We start from the raw sequence: 12,342 nt of genomic DNA, 5'->3' as shown, positions 1-12,342 counted from the left end.
TTCATGATTAAAGGCTGAATCTGAGTTTATTTTCTTAATCAAATTGAATTCACCACGATTTATCATACAAATTTAAATCATCGTGCGGCAGGGTTTATTTTAAATCATGGTCGAAATCATGATACTACTGAGATGCAACGCGGTTTTTGTACGAAAAAATACAACTCTCTCACATTGTACCAAAATATGCAACTGTTTTGACATGCCCTTTGTTTTTAAATGTAACGGCTGACAAATACAAAAATGACAGATCAAAGGAAAATAAAAATTAATTATAGAATTTTTGTGTTTTTAGGTGTTTTTTTTTTTACTTTCCAAACGATCACAGTATTGCAAAAACATTTCCATTGTGGTAATTTTTTTTCAAATTGCAAACAAATATTTTTGGCGCAAATTAATAATTTTGTATGTATACTAACAAACATCAGCTGATCGGCATTTAGATCATGATTAAGGGTATGTGTAAACAATTAGGGTGTATTTCTGGATTTCGCTAATCGAGTCGATTTAAAATCGTATATGTAAATGTACTTTAAAAGCGGATTTACATATAACATTTGATCATGATTAAAGGACGAATCAGGGTTTATTTCCTTAATCAGGCTAAATTTACCATGATTTACCATACAAAATTAAATCATCGTGCGGCATGGTTTATTTTAAATCATGATCGAAATCATGATACTACTGAGATGCAACGCGGTTTTTGTGCTAAAAAATACAACTCTCTCACAATGTACAAAAATTTGCAACTTTTTTAACATGTTGTTTGTTTTTAAATTTAACGGTTACCAAATACAAAAATTAAATAACAAGTATTTATAGAATTTTTGTGTTTTTCGTTGTTTTTTAAAATTTCCAAACGATCGCACCATTTCAAAAAAATTTACATTGTTGTAATTCTTCGTTTCATGTTCAAATTGCAAACAAACATTTTTGCAGCAAATTTATAATTTTGTATGTATACTAACAAACATCAGCTGATCCGTATTTAGATCATGATTATCGGTATGTGTAAACAATTAGGGTGTATTTCTGGATTTCGTTAATCGAGTCGATTTAAAATCGTATATGTAAATGTACTTTAAGTTTATTTTCTTAATCAGGTTGAATTCACCACGATTTATCATACAAATTTAAATCATCGTGCGGCAGGGTTTATTTTAAATCATGATCGAAATCACGATACTAATGAGATCCAACGCGGTTTTTGTACGAAAAATTACAACTCTCTCACAATGTACCAAAATTTGCAACTGTTTTCACATATTGTTTGTTCATATATTTTACGGTTGCCAAATGCAAAAATAAAAAACTTAAAGGAAAATGAATTATTTATAGAATTTTTGTGTGTTTCAGGTGATTTTTTAACTTTCCAAGCGATCCCAGCATTGGGAAAATATCTCAATTATTGTAATTCTTCTTCTCATTTTCAAACAAAACATCAGCTGATTGACATTTAGACCATGAATAAAGGTACGTGTAAACAATTAGGCAACGTTTAGACTACGAAATCCACTCGATCTCAAACGTCAATTCCATTGCGTATACGTACATTATGCAAAATTTCGTGCATATCGATAAATATGTAGAGACTTCGGTGCCCCATTTACCTTAAATCGGACGAAAATATATATATGGGAGCTATATCTAAATCTGACCCGATTTTCTCTAAACTTGACACACATCATTCTAGCCTCAATTCAGTATATTATGCAAAATTTCGCGCAAATCGAAAGATATATAGGGACTTTGGTGTACCATTTACCTAAAATCGGACAAAACTATATATGCGGGATATATCTAAATCTGAACCTATTTTCTCGAAACTTAACACACGTCATTCTAGACTCCATTGAGTACACCGTGCCAAATTTCGAATGATATATAGAGACTTCGGTGCCCCATTTACCTTAAATCGGACGAAACTATATGCGGGAGCTGTATCTAAATCTGAACCGATTTTCTTCAATTTCAATAGGGTTTGTCCATGGGCCAAATAAGTGAGCTGCGCCAAATTTCATCCAAATCGGAGCATAAATGCGACCTGTACATTGTTTAAAAAAAATAAATGGACCGACGGACAGGCGTAAATAGACTCAGAAAGTGATTCTATGCATATTCTCAAAAGGAACCATGTGTTTATCTCGATTATTTTTGCCTGTTACAAACATATGCACAAAGACATAATACCCTGTACCACAGTTTGGTGGAGGGTATAAAGAGTAGTATAAATTAATTGGTTCATTGCAGTACGGCAACAGACCAAATGCAAACGTAAATTTGAAATTATTAAATCGATGAGTTGGCATCCCTATTGTCATAAACCTGTTGTACAATTTTACTCGCTCTAGCAATTGCACTCTTTTTCTCTCTCTCACACACACACACTCACACTCCATTTGGCGGCAGCCATTAGCCGCCTATTAACGTTGAATTAAAATTGAATTTTGTCAGTTGGTTTTCGAAAGCCGGCCGCTAAACAACGAAGCAGCTCAGGAACATCCGTTGGCATTTAACAGCAAAAAAAGACAACAACACATTTTTTTTGCAATTAATTTTTTAGAACAAAGTGCACCTATTTTTTTCTATAAATTTGTGTCTAAACAAAACTAAATTACAAAAATGTCTTACCACAAGCCTGAAGCTAAAGCTATCCAAGAATTGAAAGATATCGCACATCGTTTGCGTATTCATTCAATTACCTCAACTCAGGCCTCCAAATCCGGGTAAGTTTGTGACCCAACCATCTATTCCCCATGTATCCACATTAGTGAGTGTGTATGCGTGTGTATATAGATTTTAGAATGTGTCGTCTATATAAATTGGTTTCCAAAAGTTAAAATCCAAGTGGTTGGTGGTGAGCGTGCGAGCGTAATCATGATTGGTATTCGTCGTTGTGTTTGTTTCGTATTAAATCGTTTATTAATTCGCATTATTTTGTAGAGGTTATTTTGCAAATGCAAATAAAATAGAAAACAACTCAAAGTTCTAGAGGGAAAAGTAGTTTTCCCTTGAACTAGAAACGAGCAAATATTAAGACTTACAATCGACATTGAAAATGTGTATGACAATTTTTGTTTCATTTCAAAATTTCGAATGTATTGGCAATGATTTGAGTAAAACACGTGGTTCTGTGCATGCTGTGCGCCCCCCTAAGCGAGTACAAAACATGTTCTTTCACGATGGAATATTTGTCACACAAGTCGTGTTTTTAACGAAATATCCTCCTCCAATCTATGATGAAATTCGATGTTTTTTTTATAAGATTTTGATGTAATCAGTATTTGTGATGACCTTACCTGACCTTGGCTACATTTGAGTATAGTAACAGAAAACTCACTCCATTCTAACTTCCAATATTGAATATTATTTATTTTGTTTTTTTTTTTCGTTTTTGTTTGTTCTATTGTAGATATGTGTGTATGTTTGTTTTGCCATACCTCCAATTTGTTGTTGTTGGTTTTTTTGTATGGGAACAGTCTTCAACAAAAAATAATGAACAGATAACAAACCCTGTGTTGAGAGATAGTGTTTTGTTGTACTGTGATGGAATTGTAGGATTTTTAATAATTTGAAATCAAGATTTATTCTTTGAGTATATTTTAGATGAGATCTTTATAATTTTTAAAAGACAACTTTATACTTTTTATGAAATTGTGAAGATGTCCAATTTAAATCTGATCGTAAAGGGCTTATAGTACGTTTACATTGTACCGGATTTCGTTAACCCAGTGGGTTTCAATTGTAAATTCCATTGTATACATGCCAAATAAATCCTCATAGATATGTTTACCGATTTAGCCGCATTTTCTTACCGAAGTGGTTGTAATTTGTAAATCCAATTTCTTTAAATACAAAACTTTTTCCCAGAAAATGTTAAAAATGCATTGGTCCCGAAAAATTTTCGGTAAGTTCAAAAGTTCCCAGCAAAGTTTTTCTATCTGAGTCTTGTGTTTCCATTTTCTTGGGTGAATACTTCATTCAAGAAAATCTTCAAAATATGTGTTTGTTTTTTTTAATAGTCCCACACAAATTGATTTCGCTTAATTTTCCATACGTTGCCTATCAGAATGTAGTACTTAATTTTCCCAGACAACTTACTAGCAGACATTTTACAATGACATAGCATGCATACATATAAATCTCACACTTCGAAATGGGACTCCAGCGGAGAGGATTACTTTCGTCTATGTGAGGACAAAGAAAAGCTAGAAACAATAGAACATATCCTCTGCAGATTTCCATCAGTGATTGGTAGAAGACATAAACAGTTTGGAAGATATGAAATTTATAACCTAGCCTTCTTCTCTAAAATAGACCCCAACCAGATCCTAGGCTTTGTCAACAATCTGACATGGCTAAAATAACCACCTCTAGGCTCTCCTTCTCCTACTATCTTCTTCTTTCTTTTCCACTCTCTCTTCTCTTCCCGTTCTCTTTTGAGGTGTAAAGGATGATCGCAATGGACAATCGTCTCCGAGTGGACGGTTGTTACTAACAACCGTACATCCCTAACCTATACATATAAAAATCCCGATCTTCTTAAGAAATTTTGAAGAGTATTATTAGTTGGTCTAGGGCGAAATTAACGACAAGTAAAAATAGTCGGAAGTCGAAGATTTCCTAAAAAGTAGTTAGTAACTACGACAGGAATTTAAATATTTTTCCTATGCATAAATTCCAAACTATCTGCTATCTTCCCATGCAAAATTGCTAGAAAATTTACCTAATGAAATCGTACGACTGCCCACAAAACCACATTTTTCAACATTGATATAAAATTGTTAATTATGTTTATCTAGAAAGTTTATTATGGTTTTTGTATTTGATTAAGCGATAGCACCATATTTGTTGTTCAGGAGATAACTATATTTTCACCACACATAATATACATATATGATAACATTTCAACAATTTTTTTTGTCATTTGTTTTGGAATATGAAATACAAAAATGGCCTATATAAAGCTGATCACAGTGAATCGTTTAGCAAAATTAAAATTTTTTACTTCCTAGGCATGGTACAATTATAAAAGGTAACAGCAAATCCCAGCTGATTTGATTTCAACGTAATACTAGTGTCAATATGAATTTGACAAATTATGTTTTTAAAAATCACCCAACAGGAAAATTGGGAACAATTCGAAATTGTTCTTTATTAAATGTCCTCCCGTATTCAATTTACTCAATCTGCCTGCTGGGATCGTTTGAGGAAGCAAATCTTTCTTCAAGGAACAACTCGCTATTCCCAGCATTTGCATATGTGTTACACATATAAATGGCAATGGCTCAATTATAGTAAAGATGTGGAAGCGATAGAAATATAAATTTGATATATTTTCATTCATGTTTTTCAATTTTTATTTTGTGGATTCAAAAATATTTCATTTTCAAAATAAAAATAATTTGATGATAATTTGTTTGTTTGTTTACATTTTTCTGTCAAAAGAGTTGACACTAGTAGAACTTACAACAACAAATTTCCATGTGGTTGTTGTATCGTTTGTTGTACAACAACACTTGCTGTTACCTTTTATTATTATACCATGCTTCCTAGGTTAGTTTCATATTTTAGGGGAATAATTTTTAAATACAAATGTTTGTGTAGAAAATTAGTTTTTCGTTCAATTATAAACAGATTTGAAACTTATTTGTTATAGACTAAATGCAATGTTTGTTAATCAACCAGAGCAAATAAAATAGTCAATTTATGATTTTCATAAAATAGTCGATAAACGCAAGATGTTGTGCTAGGTCAATGTAAACGCCTTTCAATTTAAACATTTGACTTTGGTAAATTATCTCACAAGCTCTGCTAAAGTGGCATATTTGGTATATTCTCTTTTTATTCGATTCGAAATCAAATTAATATTTGTTCCAGTATTATATCTCCCGGAAATTTCACACCAAATCAATTTTTAGTTAATAAACAAACACAGAAAATAAAAATCTTTTGTTAATATAACAAAAAAAAAACAATCGCCTGATTATATGCCTATAAAAACAACCAATCATACAAATATACTATCAATAATTATAATCAGTTCAAGTATTTCCTAGACAACTGCTGCTGTCGCTCGCTGCATTGATTACCTATATTTAATTCAATGACTTTACAAATCGATGACGACGACAAGCCAAAAGAGAATGCGAAAAAACTGTGTTATATGGAGCGGAACTGCAATTGTTTTTGATCTATTCCCAAACAACTCAATTTTTTAATAATAATTGGCTTTAGGAGAGAAGACGGCTAATTACAATTATCATGCTATCATTCTTTATTTGGTCTTGACTGGAATGGAGAGAGTGAGCATGCACTTTTTTTCAAAATTGTAGTGGTATTATTTTATTTATTTGGTTAACGCGTCACCATTTAATCTGCAATGCAATTCACGTTTTGTGATCATGAAAAAGCACAATGTACTAATTGTAAAAAATTTGAAAGCAGTACATTCCAGTTAAACAAGGGGAACTATAATCATTTAGTTTATGAAAAAATCATTGGTAAATCACAGATATTTTGTTAGTGCAATAAAATATTTTATATGAATTTTTTTAAGCATTAGATTTTACATGAATCATATATAGAAGTAAATGGAAACATTTACCAATAAATGTCTTTATGGAGCAAGGCATACATCTGTAAATATCAGAAATTTCCTTAAAATGTGAATGTACCTCTAATAATGTATGGCTTCTCCACATGTAGTAGTCAGTCAAAGCCAAAATTTTCCTGCTACTCTAAATGATTTATTTTTATCTAAAAACATGTGCGCTTCGGTTGTCAACCAAGTTTTTTTTTCTTGATAATGGGGTTTCTAAGTGAAACAAGTTCATTGAACAATTGCAGAATAAGAACCATGTGTTTTTAAAGATGTGTGTGGTGTGCACATATACATATCTACAAATGTCAACAATAAGAAATTGTAGGACCGAAGTTCTTTATTGATCCACCAGAAAATCCATGGGATTCCTGAAACAAATATTTTAGATTGAAGTTCCGTAAATGATTGCCGATAAAGAAATCTATCAGATCATTAAAAAATTGTTTAATAACACAGTGAATACAATGTCCTTGTTGACCATAGGAATTTGCTGGAATGTATTAGTAACAGCTCCAAAAGTGACATAAAGCTTAAAGTAGAGTACGGACCATGGCTACATCTTCTGTATCACATTGAGATGAACCATCTTCACCAATGCGGACACCGCAATGGGAGCCGGCAAAGTTGGCATTAGTTTGGGAAATTGCACCCATACAAATTTGATCGAAAGCACGGTTGAAGAACGTGGCAAAGGTCGAGGCAAAGGCAATGGTACGATCATGGCAAGCAGCACAAATGGTATCAAATTCTGTTCTGCAATAAAGTATTCAATGTAACGTTCGGGGAGGCTTTGATCAATTTATGGGAGAATGTTGAGTTCTTCATATCACCATCCAAGGTGCAATTGCCTTGGTCGTTGTTTCCGGCCAAGGCGGTTTCCCGGCTTGTATTTGGATGGTGACTGAACCTTGGCAATATCAACTGGGGGAGCTTGCTTGCACTTGGTGGGTGTTTGAGGAGCCAATGCTGGTGGTCTGACCGAAGTGTCAATCATCAAACCTTGCAAATGTTTAATGATAATGCCAGTTATCCAAATCCTCAATATTGGGGAAGAATTTACCTTTGAATGTTACACGGTCGTTGTTTCCGTCCAACTTGGCCAAGGCGGTAATGTCCAGAATAAGGCTGAATATGTTAGTCTTTAGAAGAGCGGAATGTAAAAAATATTTTTAACAACCAAAATTTGTGTCGGATACTGATATTTTTAGCGAAGATTTTAGATTTAGATATATTTTTTAAGATTTATTAGAGGATTACTTCGTTAGCGAATGTGGGGAATATTTAAAAGCCTGCATATGTCAGAAAAAAATCAATTAAATTTTAGGACCATTTAGTACAAAATTTTATGATTCGAGCTCTAAAGGTTCACCCAAATCTAAATTTTACCAAATTTAGTTCCATTTAGCACACATTATTTCCATAAGTACCCACCTCTTCCTATATACCCCGATCCTACACCCCCACCATGATTCCAAATTCAAATTTCAGGATTCCAACTCTATCGTTTCACCCAAAATTCAAATTGCACCAAATTTACTACATAGTAGTACCAATTTCCAAAACTTCCTACATACACCAATCCTACGCCGCCACGGTGATCCTAAATCCAAGTTTCAGTTCCACCTCCATCTGCTCCCCCCTAATTCAAATGGGACTAAATATAGTACATATAATTACCAATTTCCAAAACTTCCTACAAACACCAATCCTGCACCACCACAGTGATCCTAATTCAAAATTTCGGAATTCTAACTAACTGTATATCACTTCACCCAAAATTTAAATTGTACCTAATTTAGTACACATTTCTGAAACTGGATGTAGATTTTATAGTTTAAAATAGCCGTGGCTGAGGTGATCATTCTGTTGTTGTAGAATATCGAAGTCAATCAAGTTGTGAATCTGTTTCAGAACATATCTGTTGTTCATTTTTGAAATCTATGGAAGCATGGCTTTTTGAGACAGAGACAGTTGTGATAGCTATATATTCAAAAAACTCCATTTGGTTTTCAAGAGCAAACCTCCTCATATAAATCGAGACTTCTTATGTCAAACTTTATCTGTTTTTACCTTGAACATAAATTCAGATATATTATGAAGATATCTTCATTTTTTGTTATATGTTTAACTTATTTAATATAATGTTAATTGAATAAATTAAAAAAAGCAATATTATAACTTAAGCATACAAATTTCTAAGCCTATTGGACTATTAGGAACAGACATTTGCCAAAAAAAAAGAAAACAATCTCCACTAGATCTGTTTCCAAGCATAAAAGACCGGCACAATCTACATATGCCGAAATTGTTGTTTTTTTTTTTTTTAATCGCAAAATATATACACATTTACACATATGTTCATACACACCGGCAAAAGCCAGACATGTTTGTCTACATTAACGAATTTTGAAAAACGTGATTTTTGTGAATAGAAATAAAAAGAAGCAAATGTGAAGTCTGCTGGCAACAAAATTAAAAAAAAGACGAGCCCCCACCAAATTGTTAATGTATTTCGTTTTTGGTAGTCCACATGGTTTGCATATCTCTTGTTTGTTGCGTGTGTGTGCGGATTTTTTATTAGTCTAGACGGGCGGGCCCACTCATACTTAACATGTGGACTGTTTTTGTCACTGATAACAAAGTTCGATTTACATTATGGCATAAACCAGATTGATCTTGATAAAAAAAACATAAAACATATTTTGTTGCCTACGGTAGTAGCCAAAAAATAGGTCACAGGTTGTTTATGATGATGAAAAATTGCACATTTTTTTATCTAACCTTCTATTTCCTTTTTTTCCTCCTCCTCCTTACAGCCATCCCACATCATGCGCCTCAATTGCCGAAATTTTGTCGGTATTGTTTTTCAATACCATGCGTTTAAATTTGAAATTCCCCCGCGATCCCTCCAGTGATCGTTTGGTTTTGTCGAAGGGTCATGCTGCACCAATTCTGTATGCTGCCTGGGCTGAGGCTGGTCTTTTCCCAGTTGAGGAATTGCAAAATTTGCGTAAAATCGACAGCGATTTGGAGGGTCATCCCACACCCCGTTTGAATTTCATCGATGTTGGTACCGGTTCATTGGGTCAGGGTGTTGCTGTTGCTGCCGGTATGGCCTATGTTGGCAAGAATTTCGACAAGGCTGACTATAGGTAAGGAGTTATGGCGCCTGCAATTGTTTTCCAATGAAAAAATCTTTGTTTCACAGAACCTATGTCGTTGTTGGTGATGGCGAATCCGCTGAAGGTTCCATTTGGGAATCTCTACACTTTGCTGGCCACTACAAATTGGACAATTTGTGTGTCATCTTCGATGTAAATCGTTTGGGCCAATCTGAAGCCACCTCTTTGCAACATCAAATGGATGTTTACCGCAAACGTTTGGAAGCTTTCGGCTTCAACGCCCTCGTTGTCGACGGCCACGATGTTGAGGAATTGTGCAAGGCCTTCCACGAAGCTGCCAATACCAAAAATCAACCCACTGCCATTATTGCCAAAACCTTCAAAGGTAAATTCTTCCCCAACATTGAAGATTTGGATAACTGGCATGGCAAGCCCTTGGGCGATAAGGCCAATGAGGTCATTAAACATTTGCAAGGCTTGATGGTTGACTCTTCAGCCAGACCACCAGCATTGGCTCCCCAAACACCCACCAAGTGCAAGCCAGCACCCCCAGTTGATATTACCAAGGTGCAATTGTCGTCACCACCCAACTACAAGCTGGGAGAACAAGTTGCCACCCGTTTGGCTTACGGTACCGCCTTGGCCAAATTGGCCGAAAACAACGACCGTGTCATTGCCTTGGATGGTGATACCAAGAACTCGACTTTCTCCGATAAATTGAAGAAGGCCTTCCCCGAACGTTACATCGAATGTTTCATTGCCGAACAGAATTTGGTTGGTGTTACCATTGGTGCTGCTTGCCGTGATCGTACCATTGCTTTTGCCTCCACCTTTGCCACCTTCTTCACCCGTGCTTTTGATCAAATTCGTATGGGTGCCATTTCCCAAACTAATGCCAACTTTGCCGGCTCCCATTGCGGTGTCAGCATTGGTGAAGATGGTCCCTCTCAAATGGGTTTGGAAGATATTGCCATGTTCCGTGCCATTCCCGGCAGTACTGTCTTCTATCCTTCGGATGCTGTCAGTTGCGAACGTGCCGTAGAATTGGCTGCTGTCACCAAGGGCATTTGCTTCATTCGTACTTCGCGTCCCAACACCGCTGTTTTGTACGAGAACAATGAACCCTTCGCCATTGGCAAGGGTAAGGTGGTTAAACAATCGGCCAACGATCAAGTTTTGCTCATTGGTGCTGGTGTCACTTTGCATGAGTGCTTGAAGGCTGCCGCTGAATTGGAGAAGGCCGGTGTACATGCCCGTGTTGTTGATCCCTTCACTGTTAAGCCATTGGATGTTGATTTAATTGTTGAACATGGACGTGCCTGTGGTGGTCGCATTGTTGTTGTAGAAGATCACTACCAGTGAGTATATCGAAAGGCATTTCATTTATTTTTGAAATATATTTATGTTTGTTATTCTCTTTTTTTCTCCTACAGACAAGGTGGTTTGGGTGAAGCTGTCCTCTCAGCCTTGGCCGACAAACGTGATTTCGTTGTCAAACATTTGTATGTACCCGGTGTACCACGTTCCGGCCCACCCACCGTACTTTTGGATGTCTTTGGCATCTCGGCTCGCCATGTTGTTGATGCTGCCAATGCTGTTTTGAAATTGTAAATTGTGCGCAAATGAATCTAAAGCCCCCAACTAGCGCAGGGCTTGTTAATATCTTACCTTACACTAAGTGTTTATATTTACGTTATTTTTATTATACCTTCCCCCTACATATCCATATATATAGTTTGTGGGGGGTTATAATATATTATGGTTGTTAGCACAAACAAAATACTAAAAAAACAAAAACATTTATTTCATTCCTAACATTTTGTATCTCCTTTCGGTAATGCATTTATATGGCATTCAATATTGCATTTCTTTCATAACTATTTTTATATACCTATGTTTATAAAATAATACATCATTTTGTATCAAATGTACAAATATCCGATTTTCAGAATCTTTCAAAAATATATTTGAAATACACACAAAAATCTAAGATGTTGTTTTTATATGGACGCATAAGTACATTCCGAACTTATGAGAAACATAAGTACGGGATCTGAAAATTATATCATGACCGACCTTCATGGACCTATTTCTTTTCTATGGGGGTTATATTGACAAATTTGGGCCGGGAAATTGCTTATCCTTTGAGAATACAAAAAAACTGCTAGAAGTTCAAAAATATCGAAATTTGGGTTTGTTTTGTGGGCCAAAACATGGACTTACATTATTCTTTGGAACGGCGCAATGCCTAATTATATACACAACGGTTCATCTTCGATGTAAATCGTTTGGGCCAATCTGAAGCCACCTCCTTGCAACATCAAATGGATGTTTACCGCAAGCGTTTGGAAGTTTTCGGTTTCAACGACCTAGTTGTCGGCGGACATGATGATAAGTAATTGTGCAAGGCCTTCCATGAGCTGCCAATACCAAAAATCAACCCATTGCTATTATTGCCAAAACCTTCAAAGGTAAATTCTTCCCCAACATTGAGGATTGGGATAACTGGCATGGCAAACCTTTGGGCGATAAATCCAATGAGGTCATTAAACATTTGCATGGTTTGATACCACCAGCAGTACGGTCGGTCACTCTATCATTGATCCTATATCG

At 35.2% G+C, this 12,342-nt stretch overlaps 1 protein-coding gene across 1 annotated transcript; it reads left to right on the top strand.

Moving 5' to 3' along the window:
• The first annotated feature begins 2,609 nt into the window (after positions 1 to 2,609).
• LOC133328283 (transketolase-like protein 2) lies at positions 2,610 to 11,340 on the top strand. The gene is made up of 4 exons (XM_061536831.1): positions 2,610 to 2,729; positions 9,424 to 9,759; positions 9,816 to 11,087; positions 11,163 to 11,340. The coding sequence occupies exons 1-4, from the start codon at positions 2,626 to 2,628 to the stop codon at positions 11,338 to 11,340; spliced, it is 1,890 nt and encodes a 629-aa protein (XP_061392815.1). The 5' UTR covers positions 2,610 to 2,625.
• The last annotated feature ends 1,002 nt before the right edge of the window (positions 11,341 to 12,342 follow it).

This window comes from Musca vetustissima, unplaced genomic scaffold, assembly GCF_032173495.1.
Source record: "Musca vetustissima isolate MV318-11 ecotype Yass unplaced genomic scaffold, APGP_CSIRO_Mvet_v1 utg11186, whole genome shotgun sequence".
NCBI classification, from domain to species: Eukaryota; Metazoa; Arthropoda; class Insecta; order Diptera; family Muscidae; genus Musca; species Musca vetustissima.
Note: the sequence above shows the minus strand (reverse complement) of the source record. Positions and strands in the feature narration are given on the sequence as shown.